Source organism: Parasteatoda tepidariorum, chromosome 1 (genome assembly GCF_043381705.1).
Source record: "Parasteatoda tepidariorum isolate YZ-2023 chromosome 1, CAS_Ptep_4.0, whole genome shotgun sequence".
NCBI lineage: Eukaryota > Metazoa > Arthropoda > Arachnida > Araneae > Theridiidae > Parasteatoda > Parasteatoda tepidariorum.
Window position 1 is genome coordinate 1,910,988 of NC_092204.1, and position 21,516 is coordinate 1,932,503.

Sequence of the window (21,516 nt, forward strand, 5' to 3'; positions counted from 1 at the left end):
ATTAATTTGATTTAGTTAAGAAAATTGATACAGAGTTATCTTTATAGAAATAATACTTTAAATTTTTTGTTACAGATTATTACAACTTTCTGGAATCTTTTCACGAGTGGAATTTTCGAATTTAAGTGGCTTTTTTGTAAGCTGTACTGTTCCTTGTACTGTCATCGTTATCTTCTAATTAGAGGAATCTGCTTGCTTTATTATTCATCAAATTTATGCCAGGCTGTAATTAAAGTGTTAAAAACTTAACAATACCATGATTTTTCATGAACATTACCAATTAACTGATATAGTATCAATATTTTTATATGATATACAAATGCTTACTGACAATTTACCACAAATTATTTTACATATAATTTACATTTAATTTTATATTTAATTATGTTTGATTTGTGTTCTATTAAGTGTATATATATACTATATATGTTTTAATAAAATGCTACAAAAAAACCTACTTGGTATTTTTTTTCCGAGTTTGCTTTGATAATTATTGAACAACTCTGATTTAAAATCTTTCTGATTGACCCTGATCTTTGTATGGAATCATGGAGATCTAGAGAAATGATTCTGTTTTCCCCTGTTCTGTTGCTACCCTTACGATTAACTCTGTTATTACAATATAACAGAGCCATCGAATTGTATTTTCGAATGTTTTGTTTCATTTTATTCCCCAATGTGTCTTAAGGTTGAAAAAAATGCCAGCTTTCGTGATGATTTTAAGGTAAAAAAAACAGGTAAAGATTTTAATAATATCTCAAAATAGCATACAATGCCTTTTATGTAGAGTTTCATTGCAATGAATTTATTTATAAATACTAGTTAGAATATCTCCACATCCATATTTATTTCATTTAATGCCCATATAAAAAATCATTATAATTGAAAAAGGTTTAATTCTAAAAAAAATGACACATTGTCATCTCTGCTAGAGTTAGCTAACTAGAAAATAATTCAGGTTAAGAAGAGTTAATCACTATATAGAATACAGTTATATTCTATATAAGTTTTACAATATTTCATTCATGTCAACAGGGTGCTCTACAAATGGGGATCTGTAATTAGCAAGCAAAACAAACACTATATTCTTAGAAGAACAAATAACTGGTGTTCATGAAAAACTGCATGAAATATTAAATTTTCACGTGCTTTTGTAAAAACTGAGATATATTTTTAAATTATATGTAATTAAATAATTAAATGAGTTTTGCGATGAGTGATATANATAAAAGAAATATAAAAAAACGTAACACATTCTTGAAAAAAGAAGGAAGGAAAAAACCCCAAAGCATTTACGCATGATATTTATTTTTTTCAAATCTCTTCTTAATGTACTTCATGAATAATCAATCATTTACAAAATAATTTAAGAAAAATTACTATCGCAGCAGAATTCGGTTATAAAATATTATACAGCTAAAATTCTGAAAGCAAATACAGAAAAAAAAATATATATATACACAGAAATCAATACAAACATATGTACCTTTGTACTATGTTATTACTTTGTTGCAGAATGCCTTGATAAATATATCTATCTACTCTTTAATTTGTTGTAATCCTGTAGAAAGAAAAAGAGAGTACATATAGTACATTTATTTGATTTGAATTAACTCGCATGCGTCTGGAAAAAAATATATCCTTGCAAACCTTTCTTGCAACGATTTTTTAAACATAATTATTAGAGGATTTCACCACTAATTTAAAAAAAATATCATCAAAGAAGGCTCTTATTTTATTAAGCATTCAATTAATCCCTTCACCTCAAGTGCATTGAGAGTTAGATTTTTATCGGATGTCATTGATACGTGACACCGATATGCTCATAGAGTTATAAATAAGTTTTATATAAGTTAAGTATAAGTTTATTACTCTATGGATATGGTTGACACTGAGTGAGATCACACACACAAAAGGATCAAATTTAAATTAAATAGTTGCCATTTTTGAAGAAGATAATTCTGTAGTTCTCTAATCCGGGCCGTTAATATATATTTTACGAATCATTATAAGAAATGGAATAAAAAACGTGTGTAGGGATCAAAATCAAATTAATATTTAGGAGAGAAAAAACAAGCACGCTGCCGAACTTTGATCAAAAACATGATATAACGAGGTTAATAAGAGATGAAGGATTAAAATAATTTGAAATTATTTTTATCGAGAACAAAGTTTGAAGGCGTTTGTGATCAAATGCCAAGTATATTTTAAAAAAATCAACAGTTTTTTTTTTTGTCTTTTCCTGATTCAAAGAATATTTGGTTAGAAAAATTTTTTCTCCAGATATATCAAATATTTCAATATACATATATCAGATATTTCAATATACATATATCAGATATTTCAGTATACATATATCAGATATTTCAATATGACATACTAGAATAAGTTATTAGTAAAATCATAGGAACCCTAGTACTTAAGTTTTTGAATTTTAACACTGTATAAAAAGTTCATGTTCATTTCATCATTTTGATATTTTCTCCGTTACAATTACAATACTATTAGCTCGAATTTTATTAAGATGTTGACGAAAGACATCCTGATGACCCGTCAAATTTTCAAACAGTAATGTAGAAGAGTCAGAAGAAGTAACAAGTCATTTTTCACTTTTAGGAAAAAATTGTAAGAAGGGAAGCAGAAAATAGATCAGTTTATTGAATCAAAATATACAGGCAAGTTCTTCATAATTCCAAATTCTTGACGTATCAGTTTTATTATAAAGCATTTACTCTGGTTTTTGGAGTGGTTAGTAGTTGTATAAATGTTTCTTTTTTTTTTCCTTGCTTGAATAAGAGTTTAAGAAAACAATCATATTTTGCATTGCAAGTAAAGAGGAACCACGGAAATATCTTTCAGATTGCTTGATTCCAATCAAAAGCTCAGTAATCGTAATTAATTTTTTTTTTTGATGAATAATTTTTTTAGCATCTTTGAGAGACTTTTTTGTGAATACGAGGGTCACTCTGAAATTTTTGAGATACAACTAGGTTTTTAAAGTTACACTTACAAAATTTTAGGTGTGTTCAAAGTAGTCTCCTTCAGCATCAATGCACTTTTGGAGTCGAATTTTCCACAGATTAAATGCCTCAAGCCATTTATTTCTTGGAATAGATGAAAAAAATGCATTTATAGCCACATCAATCTCTTCTTCTGAAGGAAAACGACGTCCACATAAGTTCTTTTTTAGATTAAAGAATAACCAGAAGTCACACATGGCTAGATCAGGTGAATACGGCGGATGTTCTATCACTTTAATTTGTTTTTGTTTAAGAAACTCAACTGTTAATCCGGCTGTATGTGAAGATGCGTTGTCATGGTGAAGCACTAGTCCCCTAACATTCACTTCTTGTAGAATTTCTGGAAGACATTTAGTGATATACCAGTTTGCTGTTACTGTCTTCTGTCCTTCCAACTTTATGGCTTTGACCAATCCCGTACTTCTGAAGAAAGCAGCATACATCACTTTTTCTGGGCGCGTTATCTTTTCATCTTCGTGGGATCATCTTCAAAGACCCATACTTTGCTTTCTTGACTCGTTAAAACGTCAAAAAACGGTATGTACGTTTCATCACCAATTACAATTTCAGAAATGATGCTGTGGTCACCATCATTTAGCAATTTAAGAGTTTCTTTACTGATTCTGACATGCTCCTCTTTTTGTCGTTCAATTAGATTATGGAGAACCCAACGGCAAACTACTTTTTTCATATGTAATTCTTCATGTTTAATTTTGTGTATGGCTGCGGATCTAATGTTAAGTTCCTTCTGTATAATTTGATAGGTACAGCGATTATCATCCTTTAACATTTTTCGTATAGCACACACGTCCCGCAATGGACTGATCGTTAAGACACGGTTCCCAGCAGATCACCAAAGTCAAGCATCACTGGCAACGGTCAGTGTGCAGGTGGGTGACCACTTGGATCCGTCTGTGTAGGAACCGAGGGTGTGCGGTATTGGTCCTCGTTAAACTGTGCTACCGTAGAGTGCCCGACTTCGCTCGCAGGTCGTCGGGCTACCGAAGCGGGGGTGCCATCCCCTCCGCAGAGGATCAAAATTGTGATGGCATGTCTTCGGATCATCCTCCGGGATGTTTCCCAGACCGTCGCCAATAGCCCATTGTGCAGCTCTAGTGCGACGTAAATTAACAACAACAAGTATAGCAGACACATTATCCGGGATTACTGGCCTTCCTGTGTGTTCTTCATCCTGAAGAGAATTGCGAACCCTGCTAAATTCTTTAAACCATCTGAATACAGTAACACGAGCTGGAGATCACCAAATGCTAATTGCAAAAGCTGAACGCATTCTTCTTGATTTAATCCTGCTTTAAAATCGTAGAAAATCATAGAGCGAAAATGTTTACGCGTCAACTCCATTTTCTCTTCTGTTTAAAATTTATTCTACGCTAAACAAGTTGAAGTAAGTCGGTAAAAAATCGTCTGCCGTGTTAAAATACACTTTGTATTTTGAAATTAAACCGTTATTTTTATTTTGTAAATTCTTGTCTGCGCGTATCTCAAAAATTTCAGAGTAACCCTCATATAACGAGATGTTCTTCATATTTTTGTAGTTTCTAACTCAACCCGAAAATCAAAGTAACTCGCAATTTACGTATCGGAATAGAACAATATTTATGAAAGTTATAAAAATAATTAATTGTAATCAAGATTAAATTGAAATTAAAATTATCAAACTTTGCGTTACACGCTAAGAAAAACAAACGAAAATGTTTTTCAGATTGCTTTTATTTGGTATGTAAAATAAAATAACATGCAATTCAAGCATCAGAGTAAAATTATATTTATAAAAGTTAAAAGATTAGCTTATTTTAATTAAGATTAAATCAAAATAATCACATTTTGCGTTATACGCAAAGGAAAACCACGAAAATGTTTTTTTTTTTTTAAATTGCTTGGTGATAATAGGATTCAAGTTAAATGTTCATCATCATCTCAATGAAAATATTTTTTTTAAACAGCCATTTTTTTATTATTATTATCCTTAATAGATAGGGTACCATCTTCCTGAACAGAACGAAAAGCTCTTCTTATTAACTAAACCCGGAAATCAAAGTAAGTCGGATTTTAAGTATCGAAGTATAATTGCTATAAAAATTACCAATTTTAATTAAAATTATCAAATTTTGCTTTACACGCTAAGGAAAACCACGAAAATAATTTTTTTTAATCGTTTTTATCGGGAATAGGATTCTAACTAAATGTTTATAATCTAAAAGAAATTATTTTTTAATAACCAATCTTTTTTTTTTCCATCCTTGTGAAGCTTATCATCTTTGTGAATGTAACGAAACGTCATTATTATCTTTAATTCAATTCAGAAATCTAAGTAATTAACAATTTAAGTATCGGAATGCAAGCATGTTCATGAAAGTTATAAGAATAGTTTATTTTAAAGAAGATTAAATTAAAATAATCAAATTTGCGTTACATGCGAAGGAAAACCACGAAAAAGTCTTTTAAATTGCTTAATAGTAATAGGTTTCCAGCTTAATGTTGATTATCGCAATAAAATTATTTTTTAATAATCAATAATTTTTTTTTAATCATCTTTGATAAATAGTAAATGCTGTGAAATGCTCTAAATTTTTTTTGTACTTTTTTGAATTTTTGTAGGCCACCCAGATATCAAAGTTACTTGTAATTTAAATACAGGAATGAAATTATATTTTGAAAGACTTCTTGAATGAAAATAATTAGAATTTAGATTACGCACAAATGAAAACCATGAAAAAGTTTTAATAACTAACTAACTGAACGCTAACAGGCAATTATGAGACTCTATCTCAGCAATTATTAACATTTTCCAATTTTTTGTTCTTCATGAAATTAAATGTTTTGGGCAGCTTAGATTGCTTATAAAACTGTTCTTTATTTTATTTTAATTATTTTATTTTTTTTATTTATTTTCATATTTTTTAATAAGCCCATAAATTGTTTTTTTATTTTTATTTATTTATTTTTTTTATTTTAAGTATTTGAATTTCAGAACAATATAAAAATCAATTTTTAAGAATATATAATTTTTTTTCATTTTAAATTTAAAAATTATAAATCTTCAAAAAATTTTTAAAAAATGTGCTCAGAATTTTCTAGCACAGAGACAGAATGTTATTATTTATCATAACAATCTATAAAAATCAAATAAACAATCAAAAAATTCAATTAAGACTAGTGATGTCAAAGTTCACGTGATTGATCTTCCTATCTTTATGTCCTTGTCAGTGTTTACACAAGCAAAGGAGGGTATACAAGTTTCTATATTTATTGTCTACGAAGTTCGATTGGTTTGAATAATTTATCAAACCAAGCATGCGCATTAGTAAAATTNAAAGGTTTCTGCTCTACGCCACCTGCAGCCCATTTCGATCGCCAATATTTATTGTCTACGAAGTTCGATTGGTTTGAATAATTTATCAAACCAAGCATGCGCATTAGTAAAATTGCGCCAAACAAAAATGCCATTCTAGTAAGCCTGACTAAACGATTAAGCGATAAAGATGAAAACGATGAGGCAATCGACCAATCAAACGTCTCTATTTATTAAAAAATTAGTCAGCCAAGCAACAGCCTTAAAACATAGCACCATGCGGGCGCTAGTGTTAGTATTTAGAGTAGCGAGATTAAATTTATTTTGCAAATTATCATTTAGAATAAAGAATATACCCTACATATATAGAACAAAATTTGTATTTTGAACAAATTGCCTTAAAATACACCGGATACCATAAACCGGAAATATGGGCGGTTAAAAGCCAGCAGCGCTTCCTAGTATAGAAAACACCTTCCATTTCTCTCAGTTGAAATTGTCTTGTTAAAGACGTTTGTATTTCACAAAGGAGATTTTTTTGTCTTAAATCATTTGTGAGTTACAAAAGTTAGTTCCAGAGAATATGCAATAAATTCTATCCTCTTTAACTTCAAACTAAATGAAATAATCCTGAAACAGGAATTTTGTTGCCACTTAAAACATAGGTATCGTATTTCCTTTTATTTGAGGCTAATATCTATCCGAATGTAACAATATTTTTGTTGCCATTTTGTGATTGAAACTATGGATTAATGAAAATCATGTTGGTTTATTTCGATGCCAACTCAACTCCAAGTGCCAAACAATTAGCCAATAATAAATTTACACGACAAATCTCGTAGATCCACGTCAGGTTTTTGTTTATTCGAATGGGAGCTTATAGACCGGCGAAAAAATTTAGTCGCATTGTTGTAATTACTCTTTAAAAAGTAGCAAGATGCGGTGGCTAGTCTTTGTAATTTTGGGTATATTTTTCCTATGTACCATTGTAAATGCTGATGAAATTGATGAACCTTCGGTAGAAAAAGATATTGGAAGCAGTCGAGATGGTTCCAGAACTGATGATGAAGTCGTGCAGAGGGAAGAAGAAGCCATCAAAATTGATGGTCTCAATGTCGCCCAAGTTAAAGAAATGCGGGAAAAAGCAGAAAAATTCATTTTCCAAGCCGAGGTAAATCGTATGATGAAATTAATTATAAACTCTCTCTACCGAAACAAAGAGATTTTCCTTAGAGAATTGATATCCAATGCCTCTGATGCTCTGGACAAAATTCGAGTGCTCTCTCTTACCGATAAAGCTGCACTTTCTGCTACTGAAAAACTTCACATACGTATAAAAAGTGATAAAGAAAATAACGCTCTTCATATTACCGACACCGGTATAGGTATGACCAAAGCCGAACTCATAGCAAATTTGGGTACAATAGCTAAGTCTGGAACTTCAGATTTCTTGCAAAAAGTGGGAGAAACGCAGAGTGCGACTGAACTAACCGATATGATTGGTCAGTTTGGCGTCGGTTTTTATTCCTCGTTTTTAGTAGCAGATAAAGTTGTTGTTACCAGTAAACACAATGATGATGTTCAACATATATGGGAGTCTGATGCCAGCGCTTTCAACATCGTGGACGATCCACGAGGGCCCACTCTTCTTCGTGGCACTACTGTCAGTTTATATTTGAAGGAAGAGGCGAGAGATTTCTTAGAAGAAGACACCTTGCGTAATTTAATCAAAAAGTACAGCCAGTTCATCAATTTCCCCATATACCTGTGGTCCACAAAAACTGAAACCGTCGAAGAGCCCATCGAGGAGGAAGAAAAGACCGATGCCACTACAGATTCTCCTGCGGAGGACGAAGATGCTAAGGTAGAAGAAGAAAGTGAAGAAGAGAAACCCAAAACGAAGAAAGTAGAAAAAACTGTCAGCGATTGGGAGCTGGTAAATGTTTCTAAGCCCATCTGGACGCGGAAACCCTCGGAGATTGAGAGCGAAGAATATGACGAGTTCTACAAATCCATCACTAAAGATTCATCCGATCCTTTGGCTAAGACTCATTTTATCGCGGAGGGTGAAGTTACTTTCAAATCTCTGTTATTTGTTCCCAGCGTGCAACCGTCCGAATCTTTCAACAGGTACGGTACAAAAGTCGACCACATCAAACTGTACGTTCGCAGAGTGTTCATAACGGACGATTTCCAAGACATGATGCCCAACTACCTCAGCTTCGTGAAGGGAGTCGTGGATTCCGACGACTTGCCCCTCAACGTCTCTCGAGAGACCTTGCAGCAACACAAGCTGTTGAAAGTGATCAAGAAAAAGCTAGTTAGAAAAACATTGGACATGATTAAAAAAATCCCCAAAGAAGAATATGAAAAGTTCTGGAAGGAATACAGCACGAACGTAAAACTCGGAGTCATCGAAGATCCGAGCAACAGGACCAGACTGGCCAAACTCGTTCGCTTCCTTTCTTCGAATGATTCTAAAAATTATACGTCTCTTTCCGAGTACGTGGAGCGGATGAAAGAAAAACAAGAGCATATTTACTATATGGCAGGTGCTTCTTTAGACGAAGTTGAGAAATCGCCGTTTGTAGAGCGGCTATTGAAGAAAGGCTACGAAGTTCTGTATCTCACGGAACCGGTCGACGAGTATGCCATTTCTGCATTGCCCGAATTCGAGGGTAAGAAATTCCAAAATGTAGCGAAAGACGGTTTGAGGTTAGACGAAGGCGAAAAAGCTAAAGAAGTACAAGATTCTTTAATGAAAGAATACGAACCCTTAATAAAATGGTTGGAGGAGGATGTTTTAAAAGACAAGGTCAGCAAAGCCGTTGTTTCTCAACGTTTACATTCCTCACCCTGCGCTCTGGTGGCCAGCCAGTTCGGCTGGACGGGTAACATGGAAAGATTGGCTTCCAGTAATGCCCACAGTAAAATTCAGGACACGACACGAGAATATTACTTGAGCCAGAAAAAAACTCTAGAAATCAATCCTCGCCATCCACTGATGAAAGAGCTTTTGAGACGGGTGCAGTCCGATAAAACGGACGAGGCCGCCAAACAGATGGCCAACATCATGTTCGAGACCGCGACACTCAGGTCTGGATTCATGTTGAAGGACACAAGCAGTTTTGCGCAGCGTGTTGAGAGCCTGCTTCGCAAGTCGCTGGGCGTGTCCGACGACGCACAGATCGACGAGGAGCCGGAAATAGTGGAAGACTTAGAAGAAGAGACTAAAGCCGAAGAGGAAGAATTTACGGATTCGGACCATGATGAACTTTGAACTGTATTTTAGTAAGTAACGGACACACTTATTCATTTATCACCTCACTCCATAACTTAATTTATATAGATTTCCATCATTGCATTACTTAATTCAAGGTTATTAAAAACTTGAATACATGGGTGATTTTTCTATGAAAATTATGTAAACAAAAGGCAATTTATCTTAATGTTTCTGTTTGACTTTTTTAATTTTCTATGAAATTTTTTTTTTCCTGTATAATTGTGAAAAAATGAAGCTGTATGTTTGAAAGAACTGTTTAATCTGTAAGGGCCAGTCTGTTCATATTTACCATCTGTGCTGCAAGTTTGAATTGTCTGTTTTTTAGGCTTCCGTAATAAAATGTAAAGATAGGTTATGCATTAGGAAGTCTTGTATTATTTATAATAAAATATTGACATCTGACTTAATGTCATTTCATTTTAAATTTCTTTTAATAATTTTTAGGATAATACTTCATTTCCCCTCATGTTGGCACTACAAGGAAATGTAATACTACGCCTTTGAAAAGTAGTTCATTATTTTGGAATTAATTACAGTTTAAATGTGCTTAGAAATATAAATAAATGTTGTGTAATAAGAAAAGATTATATTGAAACATGCATTAGAAGTTATATAATGAAGCGAATGTACAGAGGTGTTTTAGTTTGGCTACAAATTAGTTTCTGTGGCTAAGGAGTTGTTCGTTGGCCATGTTTTTTACACTCGTCAGCCAGTTCTTTCGAGTTGTTTTTTTTTTTCCCCTAGTTATTTAGTGGTAGCTTATTTTTTTAGTTATTTTTTACATTATTTTTTTTTTTTTTTTTAAATTATGTTTTTTTCTTGTTTGGCTAATTACTAAATGTTAGCTTGTTTTATTTTCCAGTTATCCTTTGTTTTTGTAGCTATTAACTGTGTAGCTAGTTTTAATTGTCAGCTTTTTTTCCTTAGTTCCATTGTTGATTTAAATCGGCTTGATTTAAATCAACTAATTTTTTTGTATGTATATATTGATTTTAAAAGTTAAAAAACACTTTAAATTATTGATACTTCTTTTCTTAGTTTTAAAATTTATTTTGTAATTGCTGCAATTATTGAATAATTGCAGCAATAATAAATTAAAATTGCTGCATTAATTTCAGTTAATGAAATTGCTTTCTTGGTGTGTGTTAAATTCCAACACATTTGAAATTACATTTTTAGAAATCTTTTGATTCTTGAGATTGAAAGTACAGATTAAAGTAAACATTTAATGCTCTTGTAATATAGACTTGATAGCTGTAGAAAATAATTCATCAACCTGATTTTTTTTTCAAAAAATAATGCTAATAATGTTGTTTAAAATTCTACCTTTTGAATGAAAAAGCGGGAAATTAAAATCTACATTATATTTTATTGGTGGAAAAAGTATATTTTTGAAGCTTGAGGTTATATTAAAAAAATTACCCTAATATGACAAAAAAAACTGATGAATTCAGATATTTTTTTCCTGATATAGTGTCATTCTTAGCTTTCAAAGTTTATTTGAAGCAGTAGGATTATTAAGTGGTATTTTTTTCTCATAATGTGTTTACCGTATCTTCGACATTATCTGATTTTCTGTAAAGAAATTTTGTGGGGAAAAAATTCCAATGACTACATAGATTTTTAAGAATTTTTTTTCAGCTAACTTATCTATTTTAATATAGAATTAAAAATTTATATTTTAATATAAAAAATATATAGATTAAATATTTATTTATTTTTTGATGAATGACTACATTATAAACACAATCTGTAACATTTATTTTGTCATTTAGAAAATCAAGAGGAAAAAAAAAGAAATCGCAATTTTAAATTAAAATATGGTTTGCTAATTGAAACTTTGTTTTAGTAGTTAAAGTACAGGGGTCTGTCCAAGCCAAATTTACTACTGTTTAGCGGTACCTTCACAAATTCAACTTTAGGAAAAGCTGTAAAATAATTTCACACAATACTTTTTTCTTAAAATTTTATTTTGGTGTTTTGTAAGAAACAATAAATCCATGTTTTTACCATATTCGTGTTGAATTTTTAATATAAGTTATAATTTTCACAAATTATGTCTAAATTTTAACAAAATAGGTACCTCACAGGAACACCCAGACAGATTCCTGAAGTATTCTTTAAATTCAATATTTCTTGTCTTTTAAATTTCAATCATGCATTTGTTTCAAAATGGTTGCTATGCATTCAAAGCTATGTATTACAATGAAAAATTATTTTAGTAAGTTACAGCTTTTAAAATATTGTTATTATATGGTTTTAACATTAATTTAATTTTGATTAAACATTTATAAAGTTTTTTTAACCATGAATTAAAGTTCTCACAGTGTATTTAAATAAAAAATCAAATAAATCTGATTTTTTTTTTTTTTTTAAATCACGAACCCTGGTTGTTACTTTGTATTTTGTTACTTATTAATCTATAGCTTTTTTGCGATAGCTTTTCTTGTGCATAAATCGACAAAAATAAGTATCTAAAAGTATTTATGAGCATCTATTTATATGCTTAGTATAATATTTAAACTTAGATAAATACTAAGTATATACTTAGATTTAATTAAAAAAATTATCTTCTTAATTTTGCTTTGTTTAAAATTAGTTTAGTTTGGACAAAAAATATTAATAAGAAATTTTTTTTAAAATTTAATTAAGTAGTAAGTAACAATTAAGAAATTTTACAATTAGTATCGCAATTCAATTTTTATTAGAAATGCTCTAAAAAAATCAAGTTCTTTTCTGAATTTTGTTCAAAATTTTAGTAAAATTCTAGGTTTACAAAAAAAAACTGTGCTTTGTTTTCATTAACACCAATATTGGCCGCATTCTCTTTTTTACTAACTCATGCCCCCAACCAACTTAAAGAGTCACCCCGTTTCCATGACAACTGCTGCCTATTTCTCCAGCGCCAACTTTAGGCGAAACTGAGTAAAGCTTCAATCAAGTTTGTCTATATAACAGGGTTTTTATCCTACCTACAAACCCAGGTTTAAGTGAGTTTATTAACCATAATAGATTATTAATTCCATTTTTATTTCATATTTGACTTAAAATGCTTGTAACTCTACCTACAAAATTTAGTTTACTCAGTATTAAAGTTATGCTCTTAACTCAAAACATATTCTTTATGTGGGATTTCTTGTCGTTTTCCGATGTATCGATTCTGGAATTTAAGTAAATTAGTTCCATATGTATCTATATTTTTTTAAAACAAATCATAACTCTGTAGCAAGTTAATCTGCACAGGGTTTGATGACTTTATTTAAGCAAAAAAAAATGCAACTATAACCAGGGGTCTGTCCAGGCCAAATTTACTACAGTTTAGTGGTACCTTCACAAATTCACCCTTTGATCAAACGGTACTGACACAAATTGAACTTGAAGAAAAACAGTAGCTTCACAAAATACTTTTTTTTTTTTTTTAAATCAAATTTTAAGATTTTCCTCTATGCCCTTTAAAGCTTTGTCGTACAATTGTCTTTTTTTAATGAGTTAAGCAGTAGTAAATGATTGCATGCTATAAATTTATGTTTGATTCTTTTTTTCATTGCTAAAAAATCTTCGTCTTTATTTATGCTTATAAATACTTAATTTTTACAACTACTCAATATTAACAGAGTACAACGTCAAAACTTGTCTGAGTATGTTAATATTAAAAATCTGTTCTTTTATCTCAATATGCTATGCTAAGTGTGCTGAGTACTTGATAAAATACTAATTAAAATAATATTATGTACATGTTGGGTTGATTTTTTAATTTCCACAAATTAGGTCCTTTTTTTAAAAAAACCTAGACACAAACCCTTGATAACTTAGAAAGGTAAAAAAGATTTCTTAATCCTGTTCTGCAGCAAAATAATCTCCATGTCTTGTCAACTTCTGAGGCAGCAAGAAACTAAAAAGAAAAATCTGAGAAGGGGGACCCATTCAAAGGAACAACCCCCTAAGACAGTGTTTCCCAACCTTTTTTGTGCCATGCCCCACCTAAGCCTTTCTAAGATTCTTATGCCCCCCCCCCCTGTAACATATACATAATTTTTAATATTAAAAAATTGAATTGTTCACTTAAGAAACTTAAATAATAGGTTTTAGGAATAAATCACTAGGAAATTGTTAACAAAACACAGTAAGTAAATTTTCAAAACGTATAATGAAAAACTAAAATTCAACCAATAAAGATTTTTCAACAATAATTTAATATTTTAATTGAGATCCTTGCGCTTGATGTACAGAGATTTTATGTTAGGTTCCAATTTGGTTAGATTCAGTCTCAAGTCTCCCCAGTCAAGTCCTCCACATCCAGACTTTTTTTTTTTTTTACCAGTAAATCATTTACAGCACTAAATCCACATTCAGCTAGATAAGATATGAAGATGGAAACTGTAACAATAGTTTTCATACACATTTGGGTATTTGATTTCTTTTTCCTCACAAAGCCATGCCATCACTCCTTTTATATTAAATAAAGTTTTAACCGACTTATCATTTTGCATTTCTGCGAGTTCTTCTTGATACTGCATATTTGATATATCAGACAAATCCACTAACATTGACTGCATCATCCGTGTTGGAAAATCAATTTGTTTTAAATCAGAAAATCTTTCTTGTAAATCAACCGATAGAATTTTCAGATGATCGACAATATCAAGTAAAGCTGTGTCTTTTACTTCACATTTTTGGAGCCAATGAAACAGTTCAAAGTTTTTGTTGTTAATATACTTCTGACATAACTCAATAAGGGTAATGAAACCAAATATCTTCGCTTTTGCATCAACAAGAGTTTCATTTACTCCTTGAAGTTACTTATTTAATATATTTAGTTTTTCAAAGATATCGACTAAATAACTCACAAATATTTTACCATTGACTGTTAACAGATATTTCATTTCAGGTTTGTCGCTTAAAAAATCGCTAAGTCACATAATATTTATTGGCCCCAATTATTTAAGAATTTACTTTTTTCTTTCAATTTTGGCACCGAAATCTAGCATTGCATTTAAATGGCCCGGAGCAAAAGCTATTGTCGAGTCCATTTTCGAATTGCCCCACGTTGGGAAACACTGCCCTAAGAGAACTACAATTCGGCTTATTTTATTCATATTCAACTTTATTAGATGCGCCTAAAGCCCCGTTGTCGCAGAACATAACAGAGCTCTTGCAGAAAGATTTTTCTTTTGAAAAACAAAAAATTACTTTTCCAATTTACATGTGTAATATTTGAAACATGCATTTAGATAATCACTTTTTGATGAATTTACGCCCACAGTATCGTAAATCGATGTAATGTTTCGATCTGCAGTCATTGATATTGCTTTTCGGGGTGTCTTTTAAATATCCCGACGTGTCAAACAATATGGCAGTTATTGATTTCTCCGTAGTTTTTGAATCCAATATTTTTTATATGATATTACATCGACCTAATCTCGAAACAAGCATTCGAGGAATCAGATTCAAGTCGATGTCTATTTTTTTTCCGGCAATTTTCTTTGAATTTCATGATTCTTTACGAAATGCAAGGAAAAAAAATTATTTGTGCATTCTTCCCCCCCCCCCAAACAAAATGGGAGAATTTCACCCATAATATTGGAATGAAAAATTATTCAATTAAAAAAAAATTATATAGTTTTTTGTTGTTGTAAGCACAGCACTTCTGTTATCTTAAATTAGTAACCTATATGTTTGTTATTATTACAAGTATCTTGCGGAAAGATATTAGTGCTTGAGATTATCCATATGTACTATATATGCATGTACAATACATGAATGTATATACATACATTGTACATGCGTACAAACATTACACGTATACATATGTACATTGCATTTATGTCTAAATATGTGTACAATGCAATAAATAAAATGCATGTAAGTTAACTTTTAATGACTCAAGCAAGTTAAATGACAAAATCAAACGATATTTAAATTTAGTTTTCAGCTTTAATTGTTCTATATCATTTTGAAATTCTCTGAATAAAAAATTATTTTCAGGTATTTTCATGAAATGTTTGACAATACAGATTTATTTTTTTTATAACATAATGCATGATTCATAGAAATTTTTTAAATGGTAAGAAAAACGGTAAATTTTATGTGTGGAATTAATATTTAGAAATTCCAAATAAAATTATCGTTTGCTTTCTAAAAAATATGAGGTCGAGTTTCATATACCTTAGAATAATTTTAAAACAAATTTTAATAACTTTACTTATATAAATTTTTTTAATGTATGCACAATGTATGTGTGTATTGTAATTACATATATTTAAGGGTACGCATGTATTTATACATTACTTGTAATTATGTACATGTATACGTTGTATGTACATGCGTACATTGTGCATATAACTATTTTTTGTACATCCATACATTACATGCGCATAAGTATTAACAAAGTATGAAGTTATACAAGTACATACGTACGTTGTACGTAAATACATACTTTGCGTGTACATATATCGATGTACATGTAAATGTGCATGTATACATGTACGCATTTTATTTACGCAACTATGTGCATATATTGTACCTTTAAATAACATTTTTACATATTGTACGCAAATACGTACAATTTTATATACAAACGTACATTGTATATACGTGCTATTATCGTAAATTTATACAATATATGCACTTAAGTACATAAAAGCATGCAAACGCATAAACATTATTTTCATATACGTTCATACATATATTGTCTATGTTTACAAAGATACAAAACATTGCCTTTTTGTACAAACTAACATACATGCGTACATGTTTCATAAATGCATAGTTATATGAACTAAGCATATGCGTATTGCATTAAGTATATTACAATATAATTATGAATATTGTACGTACAAACAACGTTTGTGCATACATTGTATATATAGGAATCGCAAATTGTACGTTCATGCGTGTGTACATTCTATGTACATAAAATTATGTAAACTCATGCATACTTACATAATGAATTTGCATATAGTATACAATCCTAGTAACTTGTAATCGTATAGTTTGATTACAAGTAATCACAATTACATGTAATCATATATTTTGATGACTTGTAATCATAATTACCCGTAATCGTTTTCGTTGTGATTACTTGTAATCGCAATTACTTGGAATCATGATTACAAGTAATTGATTACTGTAATCAAAATTGTAATCATGATTACAGCTGTAATCAAAATTTTTTGAAAGCTGTAATCACGATTACAAGTAATTGATTACTGTAATCGAGTATGTAATCATGATTACAGCTGTAATCAAACTTTGTAATCATGATTACAGCTGTAAACAAGTAATTGATTACATAGCTGTAATTATCTGTAATCAATTACAGTTGTAATCGATTACTGTAATCGACGGCCAACTCTGGTAGAAATACGACAAGTATCTATTATTTGGAGAAAAAACAAATATATATGAAAAGAATATTAACTGTATAATAAATTGTTAGAAAAAGTCGTGAAGTCAAACATGCATTTTCGATGCAAAAGTTCTTAAACGGTCATTTGACCGAGAGTTGCAAAAAACTCAGGTTTTTACAGAAAAACCTGGCGGGTTTTATAGGACTTTTCTGGATTTTCCATATTTTATTGGGTTTTTTTTTCAAAAGAGAGGGTAAGGATAAGTACCTTATTTTAAAAAAGCTTATTTTAATATTAATAATTAAGTTTAATTTTATGAATTGACTTAACATATAGGTGATTAAAGTGTAATTAATATAAATGGTGCAGAAGTCTGAAAAAAGTTTCTTATATCATCAACGGGACTGAGCGATATAAGAAATTTTATATCGTGATGCAACGTCAGTTTTGCATCGCGATGTAGTATTTTTGAAATTCATTTACTTGTAAGGCGCAGAAAGTCGGATTTCTATCAAAACTTCATACTCAGATTGATTTAAATCAATTTATGAATTTGATGTACTTATTTAAGTTTNAAAAAAACACTTTTAAAACAACACTATTTTTTATCATTATTATTTCACATAAATAATAAAGTTAAATTGAATAATTACCGAATTCTGAACGAAAAAACAAAGTAAGGTTTAATTTCTTAAAAATAAAAACAAAAGAATTATGATATTCGATAATATATTTAACTGACAATATTGAAAGAAAATTAAAAAACACGATTATACTCTTTAATAAAACGAAGTGCTAAATGATTTTAAAAAAAGAAGTCGCAATCGCAAACATTACTAAATTTTTTTTGAATAAGCAAAGTTGATTGACTTATGTCCAAATCCAAAAGAGGAAAAATGAGTTTTGTTGTAATTTTTTTTATAAAAATGAAAACAACTAAAGATTTATAAATTTAAAATTAATAATTAAAACCCATTAAATTATTATTTTATCCAAAAAGTTTTTAATAAATTAAAATAAAGTAAAAAATAGCCTAACAAATTTTATTACTTTTTAATTTAATTTTTTATGGGCACCTTAAATTAGATTTCCGTTTGTAATAAATTCAATAATGTAAAGTAATCTTAAACATATAATATCAAAATTAATTTTCACATTCAAAAATAAAAAAGAAAGTTTTGTTTCAAAAGAAAAATTTACCTAATTAATTAAGAAACACTTCTTTATATATTCTTTTCAATAATAGATTACGTTCAGAACAAGGTAACGACCGCGATCACAAAGTCAGTCCCACTGAAAATAATCTACAAGAAACGATATCAAGTCGCGACAAAGCAGAAAAAAAAAACCAAGAGGTGCGGAAACGAACATGCGAGATCACGATATGTGTTCTCTAAACTGATTCTGATTCTACCGCTCATCAATCAAGGCCGTTTCAATATAACGATACGAACATCGTCTTCCCCAGCGCGAGTTGGCATCGGAACGTAAGAGATTTTTGCGCGTCTTGTATCGCTATATCGTTCGTCTTTTTTACTCGTCGGCTTAAATCAGATTTCTGATGCATCGCCTGGAACGAAAGTCACTGTATCGGGCTGCCGATACAGGCGTTAAATCGATATGTCGCGTTCAATCTATTTATGGCCCAGTTCTAATCATCACGATAAAAAATGTTACATGTACTCGCATACATCCAGTGGCGTAAGCAACCATGGCGGGAGCCATGGGCGCATTATTTGAAAAATGCGCAAAATCAACCAACGCCAACGTTTCTTTCTTTTTTCAATTTTTCAAAATATTTTGATATTTTGTTTGTTTTAAATAAAAACAAAATTTTTGAAAAATAAATAAAACATTGAAAAGAATCATTTAGAAAACTCTGCAGAATAAAAACTTCTAATGATTCTCAGATAAATCTTTATTTTTCCAGTATCACAATCAAAAAGACAAGATATGCATCTCTTCATATCACATTACCAAGATGTAAAAGGGCAATTATCTAAGGAGGAATGGAATAGCCCTTTGGTGGTGACAGAAGGCAGAGAAATGTGAAAACCACGGGGTGTCCCTGTCTAGTTTAGCCCAATTATCATACCCTAAAATGCTTGTAGATCTTAAATTTTAGCAGGGGAGGGGGGGGGAATCATTTCGAAAAGCGGCTTTCGAATTTGTTGAATATACAAATAGAACCCTTGCTGTAAATTGGCGTAAATCCTTCACCAAAGGGAGGTGTTTGCCACACATCTTGGGAATCACTGTCACAAAACATTTAAATACTGAAACTAGGAGGTGCCTCTGCCTTGCTTGAACCAATGGTAAATCTTAACAAGAAATACACCCCATCTATTCTTTTTTTTTTTTTTTTTTAAGAAAAAAACTCTCATAAGTGTAACTAATTTTACACAAACAAGTGTTAGGAGGATTTTCTTAATAAGTAATCAAGGATTAAATTGTAAGTAATCATTCTGGTAAAATTTATAATTCTCACCTGGAACAAAATTATGTTTCATATGATTTTTTTCAATTATTTGTTATTTATACGTTGAGGGGGGAAATGATTTTACATAAAATTTTTACAAACAATGAATCATACAACAAATATAACTTTTGCACTCAATAGAAAATATTTTTCTACACGGAGCAGAGCAAGTTTGCATCTCTGTATAAGAAGATTGAGAGGGGCGTTTACTATATTAATATTTTGTATATCACTGTTTTTATTAAAAAAAACTTTTAATATGCTCAATGATATTTTGGTAACAAAAAGTGAACTTTGTGTAATTAAATGCTCGTTATTGTATTTTTATTATTAAAAGAAATATCTTAATTGGGAAAAGGAAAAACGAATGTTAAAATTTGAAATGTTGGGAACATAGTTTTTTAAGTTTCCTGAAAAATTATTATAATAAGTAAATATTTTTGTGTAAATTACGTAGCATTGGCTCAGTTAAGAGTGCCAACTACCGAGAAATAGATTTCTTTTCATTCTTTTAAAAGATAGATTTTAGGTTTAATCACTCATAAAAGTTCAATTTATTTATTTTTAATTAATTAATTTATTTTTTAATGTATTTATTTATTGAATGAATAGATAAAGGAACGTATCGTCAATTGTTCAAACTGATTTTTGTTGCTCTTAAGTCACAGAAATATTATTCAAGCACAATTTTAATTTTAAATTAATAACTTAAGCTCAAGTTTAAATAATTCTTTTTGCTTACAAATTGAGAAAAAAAGAGTTGCGTAATTTATCAAGTAATTATTACTTTGTATTTTTTTAATTTCAAAGCATCTCTGACACAAATTTTTTTAAATCTTTTACCTGCTATAGATCTATTTTGGTAGTTATAAATTATACTTGAAAAAACCGTTTTCAAAAGGGTTCATATAAAGTGTCCTTTATTTATATATTTGTCCAATGTAATTAAGGTAAAATGGAAAGAAAATATCATTGAGGCTATAATATGTGTTTTGGAGAGGAATGACAGTTTTTTTTTTCGGTGATGGAAACATTTAATAACAAAATGAATTATTTACACATATGATGATATTTGAAATTTTTTGAAATATTAAATTGCAAAGTGTGGGCCGTCTGCCCCGATGATTTGAACAAGAAAATGGGTCGTCAGCTCCGTCTGGGCTATGCACAAGGGCGCCGGCAGCGGGGTGCAAGGGGGTGCACTTGCACCCCCCTGGTTTTTTTTAAACAATTAAAGATATACAGAAAAATTTTGTTATAAAATTTTTTTATTAAACATATTTTTATGGAAAAACAAATAATTTAGTAATTATTGATACATAACAATTAAAAAATTGTTTAATCAAACAAGAATTGCAATCGTCTTGTTTGCTGTCCAAATCTGTTTATAACTTTTTCAATGAATTCTGAGTCATCTTTGATTCTTTTCTTATGCACAAACTTGGCAGATATCTAAGCTATATTTTTAAATTTTATTTAATAAAATGTAAATAATATTATATTTTCTATTAGTTATTCAGTTTAACAAAGGTGTATAACACAGACTGACTTCTCACAACTGTAAAACTTCATCAACACAATAAATAATGTTAAGCGTGCACAAACACGTTAGTATACGAAACTACTTTTTGTAGTTATCTGTGTTTCAAAGTCAGTAGCTATGCCAGCGCGATCGCCTCTGGGCAAATTTTGCAAGTACAATAAATTTGTACTTTTTTTAAAAATATCTTGCTAACAATGAAGAAATGTATCTTGAAAAAATGAACAGATGAAAGTATATGTAATAACAAAACAAAATGTAATAGCAGAATATTTTATTTTTTTTTCGGAGGGAGGGGAGGGTTGTTTGTTAGTGGGTTGCACCCCCTTTTATATTATTCTGCCGGCGCCTTTGGCTATGCAGTTCAAAAAATATGGCCCTGAGCCCTGTTATTACACCCATAAGCCCCGTCTGGGCTATGCAGTTGATTGTTCAGCAGCAAAACGAAGAGTGAGTCTCTGGGTTAAAAAAAAAGGAGAGGCGNAAAAAAAAAAAAAAAAAGGAGAGGGGAAGTTGTGACGCTGGAATTATG

General features: G+C 30.3%; 2 protein-coding genes across 2 annotated transcripts; one reads left to right on the forward strand and one right to left on the reverse strand.

The window, feature by feature from the left end:
• Positions 1-3,016: 3,016 nt before the first annotated feature.
• On the reverse strand, positions 3,017-3,463 carry LOC139426367 (histone-lysine N-methyltransferase SETMAR-like). The gene has a single exon (XM_071185123.1). It carries the CDS (start codon positions 3,461-3,463, stop codon positions 3,017-3,019), a length of 447 nt encoding a protein of 148 aa, XP_071041224.1.
• Positions 3,464-6,778: 3,315 nt separating this feature from the next.
• Positions 6,779-10,018, forward strand: LOC107437753 (heat shock protein 90 Gp93). Its single transcript, XM_016049853.4, has one exon. It carries the CDS (start codon positions 7,271-7,273, stop codon positions 9,611-9,613), a length of 2,343 nt encoding a protein of 780 aa, XP_015905339.1. The 5' UTR covers positions 6,779-7,270; the 3' UTR covers positions 9,614-10,018.
• Positions 10,019-21,516: the final 11,498 nt, after the last annotated feature.